Raw genomic sequence first — 20,349 nt, 5'->3', positions numbered from 1 at the left:
ACAATCACATCGAATTTGAAACCTAACAAATATGAATCTTTGATGAAATAAGGGAAAAAGCCACTAAAAATCTCAAACTATGACACATTTGCGCTAAACTTTGTTATGCGACCCCAAATATTCCAAACTTGTACTTGTGTGACACATTTACTTTTGTCAAGGTTTTGTAAAAATTTGCCTACATGGATGTCGGAAGGCAAATAATATTGACATGGCACCCACATGATTTAAGTGAAATAAAAACAACGCGGTTTTGCTTATCTGATAAATGATTATCCTCATGGATTTTCTTCTGTAGTAAGCTAACTCTGAATCGATAAGTCCGATAAATGAAATTTGTGAAGTCATGTCCAATGTTTGTCTGAGTGATACAGTGCCTCTTTTGTAGTCTACCTTGGCAAAAAATACATGAAAATGAAAATGTCTGAGGAAGTCGATGAGATTGGACATTCAAACTTCGCGATCAGGTTCGGATCGTGATATAAGAGTCTTCTACGGTTGAACGACTAGTCCATCTTTTGATTAACATAATAAGCTGATTTTGATATGGCAAGAAGTAATGTCTTGTTGTCAATGGTAAATTTAATTTGGAGAATCGTCTTGTTCTGTCAATTTCAAGGTTAGACATGATAAGTCATCCTTGTCTTCATACTAAATTTCATGAATCAGTTCCTCGTTCACAGGACAAAGTTCCTTGCAAGCATCGTAAAGATGTCTCCTTCCTAATGTACACAGCGAGATACATTGATAGCTACATGAAAAGAAAACAATGATTCAAATATTTCATTCTTTATATCAGATAGCCTTTACTTAGAAGCCGCAAACACCTTATTCTATCACCTCCTTGGTGGCAGATTAGTAAGAAATCAATTCATATTTGTAGGAATTGGAGTTCGATGCAGAAAAATTAAGGATCAGATTTGTTCTCTTTTTATATTCGAAGATTTGATAGTATCGTAACATGATAGTTCATTCTCCATTTAGAACCATAGAACACACAAGAAGAGTAGATTGAAGTTTCATGACTATGAAGCTTATCATTCATGATAAATATTCATAGGAAGCTAAGAGCATGTATATAAAGAATGACATTTGATTACATGTTACTCCCCTCTTAAAGATTAGGGATAAGTGCATTGGAAGTCTTAAAATTTGTCACGAAAGTGCAATTGAAATAAAACTCTCAAAAAATGCAATTAAATCCTAAAACTTGTCACGAAAGTGCATTTGAGTCCTAAAACTTTTAAAAAGTGCAATCAAGTTCTAAAACTTGTTAAATTGGTCCAATCTAGTCTTTCCATTGATTGAACTTTTTGAGAGTTTTAGGACTCGATTACACTTTCTTGACAAGTTTTAGGACTTAATTGCACTTTTTTGACAAGTTTTAGGACTTAATTGCACCTTTTGAAAGTGTTAGGATTCAATTACACTTTTGTGATAAATTTTAGGACTTCAAATGCACTTATTCCTAAAGATTATGATTCAATTATTCTCTCAAGAAGAGGAAAACATAATTGTTGCCTGAATGTGATCCAAAGTGAACATCTACAAGTGCTTCACAGTGCGAAACCGAAAGCTCTCTATCCGATCACAGATCCAAGATAGATAAACTGTGTTGACTAAGTGGTCAATGAATTAAAACCTCCAAGGAATAAGACTTACCCTCCTTTTCGTTAGAACAAGAATTTTCAATGCATTGGTGGGCTATCAACAAGAAAAAAAGGGAAGAGCTTTTGATACATTGGCGAACTAACCACATACTTCCAAAAGAAAGAATGTAGCCAAATTTGCTTAGAAAGTCATCTCCATTTGTATCTAACCCTTCTTTTTGGTCACATCTTTCCACACATCCTCATCATTATTTTTCCCTACAGCGGCACAATAAAAAGATAATTACACCACACCACACCACACCACACGAGAGAGAGAGAGAGAGAGAGAGAGAGAGAGAGAGAGAGAGAGAGAGAGAGAGAGAGAGAGAGAGAGAGAGAGAGAGAGAGAGAGAGAGAGATGGGCAGAGGAGGAGGAGGAGGGCCATACCCATTGGTGCCATCACTATTGGTTGGGCAGAGGAGGAGGAGGAGGGCCATACCCATTGGTGCCATCACTATTGGTTGGGGCATTAGGAGTGGTCATCCTCTGGCCAACTTTGATGTGGCTTGTGGAGCTTGTGCTGCCAATGTTTCAATCCTATGGGGATGATGAAGGTGGTGCAATGTCTTTTGTGATGGTTCTCCTCTGCCTATCCTTGCTGTTCCTCATCCACTTCCTCACCACCTTCTTTCCCTCTCTCCACTTCCCAACATACGTTGGCAGCTCTAAACTGTATCACAGCAGTAGCTCAAGCTATGATCGTGGGGGTGATGGGTTTGGTCTAGGGTCTCTGCTTTTTGTGGCACTTTTCTTTGTTTTGTACACTTTCTTGTGATTGAACCCATAATGAATTGGACTGTTTGTGTTTCGAATTAAAACGAGATTGTCTAGGTTTCTATACTTGCCATTATGAAGAAGGTAGCAAAGTATAATCTTTCTTCTTATTTTTTTTTCAATGGAGAGACCATAATTTGTAAAATCAAAGTGACAAGTATTGGCTATTGTTGGCACCTAAAATTTTGTTCAAAGATTTTGCTTGCTCTTTTAAAAAATCAAAGAGACTTAAAGACTAATTGATAAACTAATGGTTGGAAATTAAAGGGACAATGCCATAATTTGTTTATGTACTTTTCTTCAATGTTCAATTTGGGCCTTATGTTCTTTCAATGGGCCAATTTATTCCTTCAATTCGATTTGGTAAGATCGGCATCTGACATGGCAATCTAACTTCCTCATGGGGCTTGTGTTTGTTGATGTGGTTTTACACGTCAATGCCAAATCAACAAAAATTGTAAAGCAAAAAAGACAAACAAAAGAGGAAAATAAATTAGAAAAAAAGAACATACATGAACTAAAGAACAACACAAGCTCGAAAGAGAAGGGGGTTCCGTTGAGTGATGTTGTGCAGCTGTGTTCTTTTCTTGATCACATATCTCCTTTGAGGGGCGTCGTTAAGTACTAAGTCACATGTTCTATATTCTAATGGTGTGTTTGTGTGAGTGAAATAAGTTTCCGCAAATTGATTTCTAGACTTTTTCACGTGTCTGGTTTGTTAAAAATGATTAGTCAACGGAAAACTATTTACAGTCAAAAAATTTGTAGGCTTAAAGTTAGGAGAATGAATTCCCTAACAGGAAAAGGGGAAAACATTTTCTTTTATTATGAAATTTTCCTCGAAACAAATACACCCTAAGATGAATTTTTAAAGTAGTGAGCATGTGCTTATTAATTCTACTTTACCTTTAATGTCATAAACAACCGACCAAAGGCGACAACCAGCGAGGGTTGGCATGATCGGCTTGGGGCGAGGTCAAGCCTCGCTAGAGGCCAACGAGGGTCGGCCTTGCCGGGATTTGGCGAGGGGCAACCTCGCTAGCCTCGAGCAAGTCTCGCTTCGCCATATTCGGAGAGGGCCCTCGCCGGCCATCGCTGAGGCTCGGCGACCAACAAAGGAAGAAGGAAAAAAAATAAAGAAAAAAAAAATATAATAAAAAAATAATTTTTAAAAAAATTTGTCTACGTCAGCACCCGCCATGCCACATAGGACGGCTGACGTTTACGTCAGCGATTTCTAGCCAAAATTGGCCGAGTGGACTACATTGGCAAATTGTCAAAAGGTTTAGGACTCAATTGGCCAAATTGAAAGGTTTAAGTCTGAATTGGTATAAGTGCAATAGGTTTAGGACTTTTTTGGTAGTTTTCCCCTCTAATCGACATGCATCAAATTTAAGTTTGTGGGAATTATTAAATTTGATAGTCTTGAAACCATTTGGCCTTTCTTTAGTATTACCGATAAAGAAAGTTTTATAAATTATCTCATGATTTTTCTATGTATTTGTGGTGATTTGGACAAATAAATTTTTTTCTAGAATCTCATATTCGTCAATTTTCATTTTAGATCCAACCAATGCCAAATATATGAGGACTATCTCATTTATTCTTTTACGAACTGAATTTGAGTAGCATTGCTGATTAATTATAACTACTAATACTGTGGGTGTGAGAGCGAGTCCATAATTATACGCAGTTTTTCAGTTTGTTGAATCGACTGATTTAAACTTGTAAAATTATGTATTAATAATCTTTCTTATTGATTCGCCCAAAAAAAATCGTCTTATCGAAATTAGATATGCCAGACTTGTTACTCATATTATAGTATATGTGAGCTTATGAGTTATGAATGTGAAAGTACCAGTATGTTGTATCAATACCAATATTTTTAAATTGAAAAAAATAGACTAAAGGGACAAAACGGAAAAAGGAAAATTCAGAAAGAATAAAAAGAAAAAGAGAGAAGAGAGAGTTGTTAAGAGAAGAAGAGAACCGATTGGAGTAAGAGCTCTTGGAAGATGACACCGTCCCCCCTAAGAACCCTCCTTTCTAACAAAGGTACAGATAGATTTCTATATACCACGTTAAATCAGTTTACTAGTCTATTTTTAGGAACTTTAAGGTAGGACTTTAAACCAATGTGTATTAAATGTCAGTTGTTATTACCAAGAGCTTTACTTTCATGTATGGTACGGAATTGATCGTAAATTATGTCATTTGAACTCTAGGTAGGACTACATAACTAATGTTGTATTAAATGTCGGTTGTTGTTGCCAAAGAAATGTCACTTTCTAGTTGGTAGGAGGATGAAGTTACCCTAAACAAGATATAGGAGCTGCTGGACTCCTTGATTTTAAGAAGTAAATTAAGCTTTTGAAGAGATATTTTCATTTCAAATTTCAAAGGATGTGAATGTAGAATGGTATACATGTATTGTATGAGTCGCGGCCATCTAGTCAAGTAAGAAAAAGCTGTTATAACCATCGAAAATGTTTACATATAGGAAAATTGACGTGACATTGAAGGGACTTCTTCCTCTGATAACAAGAGTAACTCTAGTTGTTTTTGGGGGTCATTTTAAACTGAGAGCTCTTGGCATACTCATGTTAAATATAATTGATACGGCAATTAATTCAATATCTAAAAATAGTGATTATACATAACGCGAGAGTAATCATAGCATTAAAAAATTGGAAGTTTTTTCATTTATTTATTAACGAGTGCCCCTTTTTCTGTTCTATAATAATTTAAGTTTCCTATCCCAAAGATCATAGAGGAACGAAAGATATAATCGGTGGAGCTTGATCGTCCAAACCAACAATTAATAGAAACATGGTTATTGGAATATAGATACAGGCCCAAGGATAGATCATTAGTTTTTTTTTTTGAAATATTCAATACCCAATGTCTATATAAAAAGTAGGGTTAATACTGCAAAAAATTTCCAAACTAGTACCTCAATTGGCTCTGTTGACATTCTGTCTAATATCCTGGTGAAATACATACTTTTCAACGGACGTGGAGGATTATAGATCCGACGTGAAAAATCCACATGTGTTGATACGCATGCACTTTGACGGAGGGTAGATTTGGGTCAAGGACATTAGTTTTGGATTTGTTGTGAGCAAAAAATCAGTTTGGATTAATATGTCATGGGATTCCAATTGAAGATTTTTTGTGCAACGAAAATTGGTTGAAATAAATGTGTCATGGGAATACCAGTTTGAGCTTTTTAATAGTAATAACCCCAAAAAGTATATTTCTAGGAAAAAAACTAAGAAAATTCATAAAACTTAATATAGGATAACTAAATTATACAGACGTAGACATTGTATTCTAGAGGACATGAATATGTTGTTGGAGTAAATCTAAAGCTTTCATGTCATTGCGACCCATCGGATTTAAGCATACATTTTGGTTAATTGGACAAGATCAAGGTGGTTGGAATTTCTTTTAAATTCTTTAGGGCTTAAGGTGTCAACATTTACTTTCCAAATTGTGGCAACCTTTAAAGGCGGTTGGATTTTCTTCTTTTAAGTTACATTTGTTTTTCCGGCCTCAAGTTAATCACTTTATCTTCTGGAAAGACAAAAAAAAAATAAAAATTCATGGGTTTGAGTAGTCAATCAAGGATGTTAATAGTGGTACTTCCGTTTTTGTGGTATCCTTATTTTTTTTTTAAATAATTGAAAGAATGGGAGGGGTGATTGACGCAATTACACTCTCTAGACATTCGTATAAGGGGTCCATTACGAAATATTTGATATGGGTCGTTACTATTTAGTCCACCCATAAATGTATGACCCTATCATCACAACCTCACTGGCGTGCCAAAAGCAGGAAGTCCCTGCATGTGATGTAGCAAATGCACAAAGCATATGCTAGAGAATCACTCATGATATAATTCAAATTTATGACCTCACAAGAAAATAGTGTGACCTCATTATCACTAGGTTGCCACACTTGGTTGTCCTCATTTTCTTATCCTTGAGTGTGACTGAACAAGCTAGATTTGGTCATAATGGAAGCTCCCATGAAACACAAGAACGAGCAATGTCACAGAAATTGTTATATTCGTTCGAAAGTCAGTCATAATTTGAAGGTTGTTAATGAAAAAGAGTTTCTCAATGAAACGCGTGCTTTCAATTTTACTCACCTTAAATCTTAGTGTAGTCCTTCTTTACTCAGACATGAGTGAAATTGACCTTATTATATACATAGTTTCACCACCTTGTAGCTGGTTTGCTCGTGTTGGGTTAATTCAAGTATTGGTTATACCAAAAAATGAAGTACTGTTTTTGAACTACCCTCCCAAATTCTAAAAATGAAAAAGGATCATTCTAGAAGATTTTTAAAAGATGCAAACAAAAATTCCGAATAACTTTAAGGCTTTGTTTGTTTCGCGGAAATGTTTTCTAGAAAGTCATTTTCTAAGAAAATGACAATAATTTCCGATGTCTGGCTGAAACCTAAAAATGATCTGGAAAATATGTTTCGCCGTTTGGTAGATTTTCGCTAGGGAAAATTACCAAAATATTCAATTTTAATTTTTTTAATTTTTATTATTTTTTCTTTCATTTTTTTGTTTTCTTTCTTTATCTTTTTCCTTCTTCTTAGGCCGGCCACGGCGATCAGCCACAGGCGAGGGGTGAGGCTCGCCATAGGTTGGCGAGCTCGAGCCTTCCCAGAGGTCTGCGAGGCTTGAAGCTCGCCAGATCGGTGAGCTCGAGCCTTGCCACAGGTCAACGAGGCTCGAGCTTGCCCTATCCGACGAGCTTCGAGCTTCGCTGGCCTGTGGCAAGGCTCACCCCTCTCTTATGGCCGGTTACCGGTGTAACAGCCCGAATTTCGATGTAATTTCCGGGATCAATGAAACTGATATTATTTCGCATTTCATTTTAGTAAGTCTCACCCAGAGCTGATCACTCTCGGGATACTAACCAATAGGGTATGGCTAACTAGTAGATGGTACGTGGACCGGGGACCCTATCGCGAAAGGGATACCGATCACGAGAGACGCTGAGGAAATATTTTGGGCCAACGTGAGCCGATCTTAGGAAAGGTAACGGATTTGGTTTGGCCAAGGCCAACGATGTACGATTGGGACGCAGGTGATTCTGCAAGACCAAAAGTGCACGTGGTCAACCAGTCCGGAACTTGAACCTAATGATTGTGACCTCTGGAACTAATGATAATTTCTCATTCTCTCAATGATCGAGACCGTCACGATGCGAATAGCCTTAGGTTGATACGCGTAACCTCTAAACAGCCACCCGTTAGTGAGAGACTCTGAAATTGAAAGTTTAGCGGGTTTTGTTCACGGAATTGGGCCCGGATTTCGGTATCGATTTTCAAAGGCTTAAGAGACTATTTTTGGGAATCTGACGTCATATTACGCTGGCCACTCACATGTGGAGTTAGTACGAGTAAAAATTGGAATTTCGGTCCGGGGGTGAAAAATTACGATTTTGCCCCCGGGATGCCAGCGTCGCTTTTCGAGGCCAAATGAGGTTATTTTTCATGGCCGATGCCATTTTTGGGTGGCCACGCTTACCAGGAGTCATTTTGGACAAAAACTGGAATTTCGACAAAAATTGGAAAAATAATATTATTTTATTCCCGAAACTTTGACGTGGATTTTCGAGGGCTTACGCGATGAATTTCGCGATTCCGACGCCATATTATGTTGGCCACGCATATATGGAACGCGTATGTGCGAAAATTGGAATTTCGGTTCGGGATCGGAAAATTACGAAAATGCCCCTAGGCCATTTTTGATTAATTCCGAAAATTGGATTTAATTTTGGGATTAACCAAGGTGAGTTAAGGTTAAACCAGGTCTGGTCAACCATGGTTAGGGGCAAAAGACCATTTCACCCCTAAATTATTGGATTAGGGCAAATCCTAGCCTTTGGATCAAGGGCAAAATTGTCCATTGGCTTGATTTTTGACACATGGCACCTTAGGCCCTAGTTTTTGACTAAGATAAGCATTTTTTCTCTCTCCTCTCTCACTCCCACGACCAGACCAGCCTTCAGAAAATTTTCTCTCCATTTTCCCCTCACTTTCTCTCATTTTCTCTCAAATTTTCACTCTCATTTTCTCTCTCGCCGGAGCTTCGCCGGAGCACGCCGCCGACCGCCGTGCCTCGCCGTCGACCCCCTTGGTCCCCCGCTTCAGCTCAGCCTCGGTTCCGTCCATTTCTCTCTCCCTTTCCCCCTATTTTTCTCTCTTTTTCTCTTTTTTTCTCATTTTCCATTACTCAGAATGCACCGCCGGAGCTTCGCCGAGCTCCGTCGCTGTTCCGTCGACACCCGGCTGTTCAGCATGTCCATACGTCGCCGTTCAGCCCGTCCGTACGGTGACCGTGCGGTTCTTTGTTCACCGTCGGTGCAGGTCACTTTGTTCATCCGGACCCGTGCGGCCGTCGCCGCCGTGACCGGCGCCTCGCCGGCCACCGTTCCCAGCCGTCCGCACAGTGTGTCCGTACGGGGTGGTACTGTTCACGCGTCCGTACGGGATCACTGTTCACCCCCCCCCGTCCGTACACCGCGCCGCCGTCCGCCGGGAATTCCGCCGCCGGTTTCACTGTTCATCAGTGATCGGCCACCATTCCCCGTCGTCGTGACCCTTGTTTTGGTGAGTAAAATTCCTAAACCCGGATTAGGGCGATGTTGCGTTTTTAGGACTGGTTTAGGTGTTATCGGTGCATTTTGAGGCTTAGATAATAGCGGTGTGTATTTGAGGCTGGGTCGAGGACCGATTAGTAGAATTTATTATCGGAAAAATTTAGTGGATTAATGAGAATCGTTGGGGAGGATAATAGGGTTTAATGACCAATTTAGGAGTTCATCGGTGAAATTGCCGGGTATGCCCGGGTTGTCTGAATTATATTGGTGCTCGTGGTTCATTGCATTGCATAACATGGACACGCATTGCGTATGCCAAGAGTGAGGCATGTGATGAAAATTGTGCGAGAATGCGTGTCTCGCCATGAGCATGTGATCACCTAAAATACCACAGCGTTATACGCGGGTTCGAGATAATAATGAGCTGTGTGATCACCTAAGGACCTTCGGGTCGATACCGTCCTCATGCACTTTGAAGCGGGACGATGCCCGTGCGTCCGGAAGGCGACCATCCTCATGCACTTTGAAGCGAGGCTCGGTTCGCAAGGAGAACAGTGTTGCGCCTCATGCACTTTGAAGCGAGGCTAGAGACACTGGGCCGAGATCGGATCTTTGCGCCTCATGCACTTTGAAGCGGGCTAGACGCTCCGGGCCGTGAAAAATTGATGACTCGAGTCGTAATAATAATTAATTGGGCAAGTGTGCCAGTGTGGGCCAGTGGGCCAAAGAAATGTGCATGACATGTCAATGACATTTGCATGCATAAACATGCATTGAATGGCATGCGAGTGTGTGAGACTCGGTGTATGAGCATGTGATTGGCGTACGTGTGATAATGTGTGCCACGTATGTCCCGTGATTATTACATATTGAACTATCTAACCTGCGGGGTCGGAGAATTGTATGATTATGGTTGTGTTATGATTTTAAATGTTTGTTTCAGTCGGGAGATTGCATGCTAGCCTAGCCTAGGTTTAGGGGTTGAACTCACTGAGATTCGTCTCACGGTTGTGTAAACCGAAACATTTCAGACCCCCAGCCGTAGGATGCCGAGGAAAGCGCCTCTTTTTGGTATACCGCAATTCATCCAGCGGTCATCTAGTGTGCACCCTTGTGGGGACGGACCTGCAGCCATGGTCGAGGAAGCTGAGGAGCCGAAGTGTTTTTCATTGACCCCTTTTGGTACCGAGTGGTAGCTGTATTGTGTGTTTCCTCTGCTTGTTGTCTAAATGAATTATGTAAAAAGTTTTCTTTGGTACTACTAGTATTCATACTTTCAGAGGTGTTGTTTGCTGGTTGTGCTACCTTGGCCTCATGTATTTTATTGTCAGGGTGTATATATATATTTATATACGTGCTTCCGCTTGTGCATGATCTCTGTTTGGGGTTTGGGTCGGCGACGCTTCCTGGGACGTCGCACTGCAATCGACCAAGGTAGGGATGTTAGCGCTTTGTAGGGTACGGGGCGTGACAACCGGCCGTCGCCGTGGCTGGCAACTAGCTCAAGAAGAAGGAGAACGAAAAGAAAAAAAGAAAAGTAAAATATAATAAAAATAAAATAATTAAAAATTTGATTTTTTAAAAATATTGTTATAAGAACGAACATTTAATTAACTAAGGAACCAAGCCCGACCATCGAGGATCCGTGCATGGCTTTTGTGGTCTTGGACCTGAGTGTCGGGGACCGGTGCTCGAGCGTCGGGGACCCGAGCACTACTTTTATGAATTTGGGCTCGGGTGCCAAGGCATTGGACATGGGTACAAGGCTTCGGTCCTAGCCTCAATGGACCTGGGCGTATGCGTCGGGGTACCAACCTCAGCTGCTGGAGACCTAGTCCAGAACGTCGGGACTCATGAACCAACATTAGGGTCTATGCCCAAGTGTTAGAGTTTCAGGATCAAGCACCGATAACTAGTCATATTTTGGAAAATGTTTTTCCGGTTTTTAAAGAAGAAATTATTTTCCCGAATTTAAGTATAGGTTTTTTGTTCGTTCATTTTCCTAAGCGAATTAAACACCGGAAAATGAGAAATATTTTCTCGGAAAATATTTTTCGCAAAACAAACGAAGCCTAAGTGTTAAGAATTTGATTTTTGAAGGTTTCAAGTGTTCCATATTATATGAAAGTAAAACGCTGATATTAGTTTACCAAAAACAATTCAACTATTACAAACAAAGGAAAAAGAAAAGAGTAAAAAACAATGCAAAATCACCGCCACCGCACCAACCTTTTCAGTTGGAATTTTTTAGTATGTAATAAAAGCCCGGTTAAAACCCCATTTATCCCCAAGCATCTCATGGATTTTCAAGCCTAATTGCCGGTGTAGATAAATTTTCTATAAGCGACCTTATCCATTCTTCATTTAATTGTTAACGAGAGAGTGGGTAGTTAAAATTCTCTAATCAGAGATGGATAAGACCGCTTGTGTAATGTTTTCTTTATGTCGTTGGTATATACTCTGTTATTGCTTGCGTTGGACCTGTGTCTTGTCAATTGTTTTTTTATGGATGGCACCTAATATAAATCGGAATATGACTTTGTATTAATAATATACGAGGGTGTTATCTGTGCGTTGCCGTGTGATAAAGAAATTTATCGATCAATAATGAAGGTGTTTAGAATGATTGGTTTACAAAGATTTCTACGAAATCAATAAGTCAATTAGTATTTTCATTAATATTTCCGTTATATGGATAAATAACGTCAAATTTTCATTATTCAAGTATCCTTTTTCTTTAATTCCATATTTGCCTACTTTTACTTTAAAGCCAACCAACGCGAAAGATATGCGAACTGTCTCGTTTATTTCTTTACAAACTGAATTTGAGTAGCATCACAGATTAATTATGACTGCTAATACTGTGGGAGTGAGAGCAAGTCCATAATCATATGCAATTTTTTAGTTTGTTGAATCGACTAAGCTAAACTTGTAAAATTGCGTATTAACAATCTTTCTCATCGAAATTACATGTGCCAGACTTTTTACTCATATTATAGTATATGTGAGCTTATGAGTTATGATTGTGAAAGTATCTGTAAGTTATATCAATACCAATATTTTCAAATACAAAAAAATAGACTAAAGGGAAGAGGTTAAGAGGTAACCTCTTAATTAGGGGCTTCCCTTGAATTATTGGTGTTCAGGTAGATAACCTCACCAAAAGAAGTGAGCTTTCCTTCCTACGAGGGTCTATGCAACCTGTCCCCATCCTATGAGACGGGCTTCATGGATGGGTTTCTTATTTTAACGTACTGGTATCCGCACATCTCGCATCCTCAATTCTCTCTGTATCTTTATTTTCTTCAGGAAGATGGAATACCCTCTAAAAGTTTTACATTTCAGTGATCCCGAGATCCAGACGAGAATCGATATGAAGTTTTTTAGGGATTTACTTAGGTCCGAAAAAAATTTGAGAAAGAACCTTACCAAAAAAAAAAATAAAATTTGAGAAAGAATATAGAAGAAAAAGAAGGAAGAGAAAAATAGAACCAAGTGGAGGGAGAGTTCTTGGATGGATGCCACCGTCCCTCCTAAGAACTCTCTTTTCTTACGAAGGTATAGATAGATTTCTATAAATCATGTCAAATCAGTTACTAGTCTATTCTTAGGAGCTTTAAGCTAGGACTTTTAACCAATGCGTACCAAATGTCAGTTGTTGTTACCAAAAGAATGTCACTTCGTAGTTGGTAGGAGGATGGAGTTACCATAAACAAGACATAGGAGCGCTGGACTCCTTGATTTTGGAAGTGATTTTTCATGAAGAGTTTGTACCTGGACGTTGACAAAAGCGATGGGGGTGAACTCTAGACTGGTGAAATCTTCACATTTAAAGAAAAAGAGCTCTTTACTCAGAGCTGCTGAAAGGTTGTTCATTAGTTTTGACATGATAATATATCAGCGAAAATTGTCCAAAGAGTCGTAAACCTATTGCAATTTTGTCAATTCACTCATAAACCTTTCAATTTTACCAATTAAGTCCTAAATCTTTTTACGTTTTGTCAATTGAGTCCATCTAGCCAATTTTTAGCTGGAAATCGCTGACGTGGATGCTAACCGTCTTACGCTGTCCTACATGGCATGGCCGGTCCTGATGTGAATAATTTTTTATAATATTTTAATATTTTTTCGAATTATTATTTTTATTAATTTTCTTCTGTTTTCTTTTTTTTTATTTCTTTCTTTTTCTTTGGCCAACCCTCGCCGGACTTGGAAGAAGAAAAAGAAAAAGAAAGAAAGAAAGAAAAACAAAAAAATAATTAAAAATATTATTAAAAATTATCCACGTTAGCACCAGCCTCGTCATGTAGGACTTTTAGACAATTTTCTAATATACAAAATGAAAATAAAATGAAAAAAAGATCCAAATAACGTCTATTGTCCTACTTCTTACTATTTCTTCTTTTTTTTGACGGATTCTTACTATTTCAATGAAGTAAATTTTAAACTTGTGGTACGTTTGTATTACTGAAAACTTTATGATAAAGGAAATTTTTTTCCATGAAAATCACTTTCGAGAAAAATAGTCAGTTTAAATTTGTTTGGTGGTTTAGGAAAAATGATTTCCTTAGTAGAAGGGGAAGTCATTTTCCCCCATCTAAGTTTGTCGTTTTCAGTCCATGAAAAACGTTTTTCCGTAAATTGATTAGTTTTTCGTCATCCAAATACGGGAATGTTGGAAGATCATTTATCGAAAATAGTTTAAATTGGATAGTCATATATGGTATAGGCAGAACTCTTTCCACTATATCGCAACAAGAAGAAGAAGTACCTAATCCCAAGCCCCTCAGAAAAATAGAGGAATGTCGTGACTCTGAATCCTCAGAAGAACAGGCGGCTCAGGGGGATTCAGACTCGGGTTCTGGAGAGTCAGACTCAGAGTGGACGCCATCCAGGGGGCGTAGGGGTTAGTTTTAGGGGTTGAGGAAAGGTTTTGAAATGTCTCATTTTTGGAGTAGGGTATACCCAGGCTACTGATCCTTTTTGATATCGGTGGTGTATAGTTTAGAAGTTCGGTGTGCATGTATATTATGTGGATTGTAAGTAGCGGATATTGTATAAGTTTGTAATGGTAATGGATGTACATTCGCCCTTTTACCCCCAGTTAAATATTGTCCGGGTGTTTGTGGCTTTCGTTGGTGCTTTATATCTGATGTGTGGGGTCGGCGACTTCCTGGGGCGTCGCGATATTCGACCATAGAGGTATGTCACGGGCTCGATGGGGTTCGATGCGTGACAAAATGGAAAAAAGAAAATTGAGAAAGAATAAAAAAGAAAAAAAGAGAAGAGAGAGTTCTTAAGAGAAGAAGAGAACCAATTGGAGGGAGAGTTCTTGGAAGGATGATACCATCCCTCCTAAGAACCCTCCTTTCTAACAAAGGTACAGATAGATTTCTATAAATCCTGTCAGATCAGTTTATTAGTCTATTTTTAGGAACTTTAAGGTACGACTTTAAACCAATGTGTATTAAATGTCAGATGTTGTTACCAAAGACTTTCCTTTCATGTATGGTACGGAATTGGTTGTAAATTATGCCATTAGTCTTTAGGAATTCTAGGTAAGACTATATAACTAATGTTGTATTAAATGTCGGTTGTTGTTACCAAAGAAATGTCACTTTCTAGTTGGTAGGAGGATGAAGTTACCCTAAACAAGACATAGGAGCTGCCGGACTCCTTGATTATAGAACTAAATTAAGCTTTCAAAGAGCTATTTTCATTTTGAATTTCAAAGGATGTGAATTTAGAATGGTATACATGTATCGTACGAGTCGGGCCATCTAGTAAAGTAAGAAAAAGCTGTCATAACCATAAAAAATGTTTACATCTAGGAAAAAAATTTCGAATTATTATTTTTCTTCTGTTTTCTTTTCTTTTATTTTCTTTCTTTCTTTTTTCTTTTTCTTCTTCCAAATCCGGTGACCATTGCCGGATTTGGAAGAAGAAAAAGAAAAAGAAAGAAAGAAAATAAAAGAAAATAAAAAAGAAAAAGAATAATTAAAAATATTAATAAAAATTATCCACATTAGCGCCAGTCGGGCCACGTAGGACTTTTTGGACAATTTTCTAATAAACAAAATGCAAATGAAATGAAAAAAAGGTCCAAATAACGTCTATTGTCCTGCTTCTTACTATTTCAATGACGTAAATCTTAAACTTGGGGTGCGTTTGTATTACTGAAAACTTCATGATAAAGGAAAAAAATTTCCATGAAAATCATTTCCAAGAAAAATAGTTAGTCTTAATTTGTTTGCCGGTTTTGGAAAAGTGATTTTCTTCTTAGTAGAAAGGGAAGTCATTTTCGCCCAATCTAAATTTGTCGTTTTCAATCCATGGAAAATGTTTTTCTCTAAATCGATTAGTTTTTCGTCATCAAAACACGGGAATGTCAGAAGATCATTTCTTGAAAACAGTTTTAAATCGAATAGTCAGTATATGGTATAGGCAGAACTCTTTCCACTATATCGCAACAAGAAGAAGGAGTACCTAATCCCAAGCCCCTTAGAAAAATAGAGGAATGCGCAACTGAATCCAAGACCTTGGCTGAGCCAATCGACCACCAACCGAGAAGCATAAGTTGATAAGAAATAAGTTTTGGCGAGTAATTTCGATAGAAAATAAAGCTCTATTTACTACATCTGAATTTTACTAATATCGGTTGTTGTATGAAGGCGGGATGGATAGGACCGATAATGTTATGAGGAGAATATCTTCTTTTCATACGAAATATTCTCACTCGTGTTATTATTCATTAAAATGTGATTGGTTTGCCCTGAAAAATTAAGTCCAAGTAACGAGGTGGCTACGAACATGTTGCCTATAAATACCCATCAAGTGTTGATTTTCTGCAACGCAGCGAAAGCCTCTCCCCAGTCTTCGATTCCCGTAGTCGTCCGATATCCGCAAACGAAGCACGAAAATAGTGGGGAACATGTCGGTTCAGGTTTCGGCAATTCCATCTTCTTCTCCGAGTAAAGGAAGAAGCGGCGGGGTCGAACGCCGGTCGACAGAATATCACGAGAGCGTATGGGGTGATTACTTCCTCAAATATGCTTCTCCCTCCAACTCAACGGTTAGTAATTCTTCTCTTATCTTCTTCCTTTGTTTTCGTGCAACTGCATTTTGTAGAATTAATAAAAGTCCTTGTGTTCACGATAATTGATGGCATCAAAGAACTAAGGCCCGTTTGTTTAAAGGACAATTGTTTCCTAGAAATTATTTTCCGACTTTCCGGTATTTAGATGACGGAAAACTAATCGATCTACGAAAACGAGTTTTCCATGGACCGAAAACAATAAGCTTAAATTGGGGAAAAACAATTTCTACTTCTAGCAATAAGGAAATCATTTCTCCTAAACCACAAAACAAATGAAAACTAACCATTTTCCTTAGAAACGATTTACATGGAATATATTTTCCTTTATCATAAAGTTTTCAATAACACACATGCACCATAATTCTTAGATTATTGGGCAGCATCGATCCCAATGTTGCTTGACAAATTGGTCACATATCGGAAAACTCTCTTCTTCCATAACTATGTAAGTCACTCATTATTCATGTTCCAGGTAAAAAAAAAATGTATAACCAGAAAACTCTTGCAATTGCACTCGAATGGAAAAAGGTATATTTACATGTTGTGAAGGTATCAATTACACTATATGTGAACGTAGGGCAATAATGGTGAAAGTAGGGCGGCTAAGGACTGCTTTGACCTCTTCTTCTGCCTGAAAGCTCTCAACATTTGTGAACTCTTTGACTCTTCATGTTTATGAAAAATAATGGGTTGTCTTCAAGTGTAAAGAAAGAGCTGCTAGTAAGAAGTGGTAGAACAATTAGGGGATTGAGCGAGAAAAAAGTTTTCTTCCTCGTTTACTTTTTTCTCTTAGCCTTTCCATCCGTGAGAAAGAAAATGCGGATACATGATTCTAGTTGCGTTGGTTTAGGACTAAGTCTTAGTAGCAGAACTATGTGGTTGGCTTGATCATTTCGACCGTAATTCCACAGTCCATTCAAGAGAAGTATCACCAAACGTACATGGTGGATTTTACTTTTGAATCTATCTATGCTTTCTCGGGCATTCAGCTTTGTTTTGATCTCCATCCTCTTTATCAATTCGACTATCGGCCTAGGTCTATGAATTTCTCTATCAAACAGGGTCATGTTTAACAAGTTTAGACTATATTGTATGCACCCGACGTATGCTACAGTCCCTCCTTCAAAAACATCAACTGTACTACTCCACCTAAATGAAATGATTTGGTCATCAATTATTCAATTTTAGAGAATAATGTTAGATTTCGTCTCTTTGAAAGTTTCAAAATGAAATGATTCGGCCTTTATCTTTAATTCACTTTTCTGAGAATATATGCTCGTCGTAATGAGTTATCAGAAATTACAACTTGCTTCGTTTTCATATTGTCTTTCTATGGGTTTGTAACCAAGAAAACATGATTATTATTTTTCACAGCAACTTCGCTTTCCTTTGAGTTTGTTTTTTTTTTTTTTGTAATATATATTTCACATGCTTGCTTTTATTCAGAATAGCGTGTTACATATTTGCAGAAGCTCAAATTCCTTGGAAGAGTGGAGGAACAAGTTGAGGAATTGAAAGGAGTGGTGAGGAAGATACTGACTGATGATGTCGCGGATAAGCCTTCACAAATGCTTCACTTGATTGATCAAATTCAACTCTTGGGAATTGACTACCATTTTGAACGAAAAATAGATGAGCAATTAGAACATATCCACAAAAGTTACTCTCAACTCGATCATGGAGGTTTTATGGGAGATGACCTTCATATGGTTGACTATTATGTTTCGATTGCTGTGACAACAAGGTTTCAATATCATATCGGGTAAGTGTTAAACTTAGTGAACCAATCCGATAATATGCCCATAAAAATTCCTTCTTTGGAAAATTAATGCCGCAAAATTTACTATTGCTCATTCGAATTTTAGCAGAAGCAAGTGAAAGAAAATCTACAACATTAACTACGTGTATCGCCTTCCTAATTTCTAATCAATTACGTCTTGTCTCATGTTGGCTGGTCGCACAGAGGTCTTTAACAAATTCAAGGACAGTGAAGGCAAATTTAGGGAATCGCTTATCACAAATGTGCACGGATTATTGACCCCATATGAAGCTTGCCATTTAAGGTGCCATGGCGATGATATTTTGGAGGAAGCACTTCCTTTTGCTATAACTCAACTTGAATCGATTGATGTAATGAAAGTAAGCAATAGTCTTGCGAAACAAGTGAGTTGTGCCCTCAATCAGCCACTTCGCAAGGGGCTGCTGAGACTCGAGGCAAGGCATTAATATATCACTCTACCAAGAAGAGCCTTCACATGACGAGGTCTTGCTCGCCTTGGCTAAACTAGATTTCAACTTACTGCAAGAGCAACACCAGAAGGAACTTGGCAGGATTACAAGGTCAACTAACTTCATGTGATAGAATAATCTAAAATTAGCTTACAGATTGTGTTTTCCAAAGGTTTACTCGTCTAGTTTCAATCTACCCTGCTAATTAGTGCTTTTGAAAGTCCTTTACAAGTGAAAAAGTGAGTTTGACCTTGTAATCCTGCCAAGTTCCTTCTGGTGTTGCTCTTGCAGTAAGTTGAAATCTAGTCAGTTCCTGTCTCTAGAAAATGGGAAAATGTGGAGTTGTTCTTATGGATATCGGGAGTATATTTCCAGTCAGAGTTTGCCGGGGCCAGATATATACTAACCAGAGTGATCGCCCTGATTTCCATTCTCGACGATATCTATGACGTCTATAGCACATTAGAAGAACTTGTATCCTTCACCGAAGCAATTGAGAAGTACGTAATCCGCATTTGCTTTCTCAAACTTTTGAAAATGATCAAGTATGTGTAGAGTAAGTGTGTAATTTTCAAGGACTCGAATTCAGGTGGATTGTTGATGCCATGGATGGACTACCAGAGTATATGCAAGCTTATTATAATGTGCTTCTCAATCTCTACGATGAAATTGGGAATGAACTGGCCATGAAAGGAAGATTGTACCGCCTCGTCTATGCAAAAGAAGCCGTAAGCATCATCGGTACCCTTTATATGCACCTAATGCAATTTTTCTCAGGAACCCAACATTCTCGTTTACGTTTAATTTCTCAAATGAAGAAGCAAGCAAGAGGGTACTTTCACGAAGCCAAATGGTTCCATACCAGCTACACACCAACGATGGAGGAATACATGCCCCTTGCATTATTAACGATAGGCTATGAAGAGATAGCGATCACATCGCTTGTAGGAATGGGCGATGTGGTCACAAGAGATGCTTTTGAATGGTTGCTCGGCGACTGCAAGATCTTGAAGGCTTCACAAATCATATGTAGGTTCATGGATGACATTGCTTCTCACCAGGTATAATAGAAACGTAATTATCCTCCAGTAATCTAATGAAATTAGATCGACCACTACTCAATCGGAAACGCTGTTGACCTAATCACACCAATTTTGTTGATATACAGTAGGAGCAAAAGAGGGGGCACGTAGCATCTTCGGTGGAGTTGTTGATGAAAGAAAATGGCGTCTCGGAGCATGAAGCTAAGGAGGAACTCTAGAAACGAGTTGTTGATGCGTGGAAGGACATATGGCTAAGATTGAAGAGTGTCTCGTAAGCCAAGGCTACTGAGATTTGACAAGTTCTCACCATATGCTAAAGTGGTGGTTCCAGAGAACTACAAAGAGCCCGAATTCGTGAGCAAGTATGACGGAAGCGGTTGCCCGAAGAGTCACCTAAAATACTACCTCCACAAGATGGCAAGATACCCTAACAACACACCTCTTCTTATCTGTACCTTCCAAGATAGTTTGAGAGGGGCGGCTTTAGCATGTTACACTGCCCTTGATATCGAAGACTTTACCGAATGGGATCTTCTAGCCGGAGAGTTCTTGCGCCAATACAAGTTTAACGTTGAAGTGCTGCTAACAAGAGAATACCTTATGAGAACCGAAAACAGGAGAAACAAAGGATTCCGAGCTTTTGCACAAAGGTGGAAAGCCATTGCTTCACAAGTTAAGCCCGCAATCAATGAAGACAAGCTCATTGAGCTCTTCTTGAAATCATTACCGTATGAATACTATGACAAGTTGCACGTCTCAGGATGTCAGACATTTATCATTCTTGTGAAGATGGGTGAAAGAATATAATGGGGGATAAAAGAAAAGAAAACGCAAGAAGCGTCATCGCGAAGATCCTATCCTATAAGGAAGGATAAAGAGTCCGCTCATGAAGTGGCAGTCATGTCAAGCCCAAATGCCTATTCAGCAC

The 20,349-nt window shown here is 38.6% G+C and overlaps 1 protein-coding gene and 1 long non-coding RNA gene across 2 annotated transcripts; both read left to right on the top strand.

The window, feature by feature from the left end:
• Window positions 1–15,605: 15,605 nt before the first annotated feature.
• Window positions 15,606–18,489, top strand: LOC130136765 ((-)-alpha-pinene synthase-like). The gene is made up of 3 exons (XM_056307102.1): window positions 15,606–16,125; window positions 17,619–17,911; window positions 18,113–18,489. The coding sequence occupies exons 1-3, from the start codon at window positions 15,985–15,987 to the stop codon at window positions 18,120–18,122; spliced, it is 444 nt and encodes a 147-aa protein (XP_056163077.1). The 5' UTR covers window positions 15,606–15,984; the 3' UTR covers window positions 18,123–18,489.
• A 656-nt stretch (window positions 18,490–19,145) lies between these two features.
• LOC115692361 (uncharacterized) lies at window positions 19,146–19,586 on the top strand. Its single transcript, XR_008815515.1, has 2 exons — window positions 19,146–19,439; window positions 19,547–19,586. It is a non-coding gene; the product is annotated as an uncharacterized LOC115692361 (long non-coding RNA).
• Window positions 19,587–20,349: the final 763 nt, after the last annotated feature.

The sequence above is a fragment of the Syzygium oleosum genome, unplaced genomic scaffold (genome assembly GCF_021117445.2).
Source record: "Syzygium oleosum isolate NSW1041296 unplaced genomic scaffold, Sole_v2.1 Sole_v2.50, whole genome shotgun sequence".
Lineage (NCBI taxonomy): Eukaryota > Viridiplantae > Streptophyta > Magnoliopsida > Myrtales > Myrtaceae > Syzygium > Syzygium oleosum.
The sequence above is the reverse complement of the archived record's forward strand: the minus strand, read 5'-3'. Positions and strand labels throughout refer to the sequence as shown.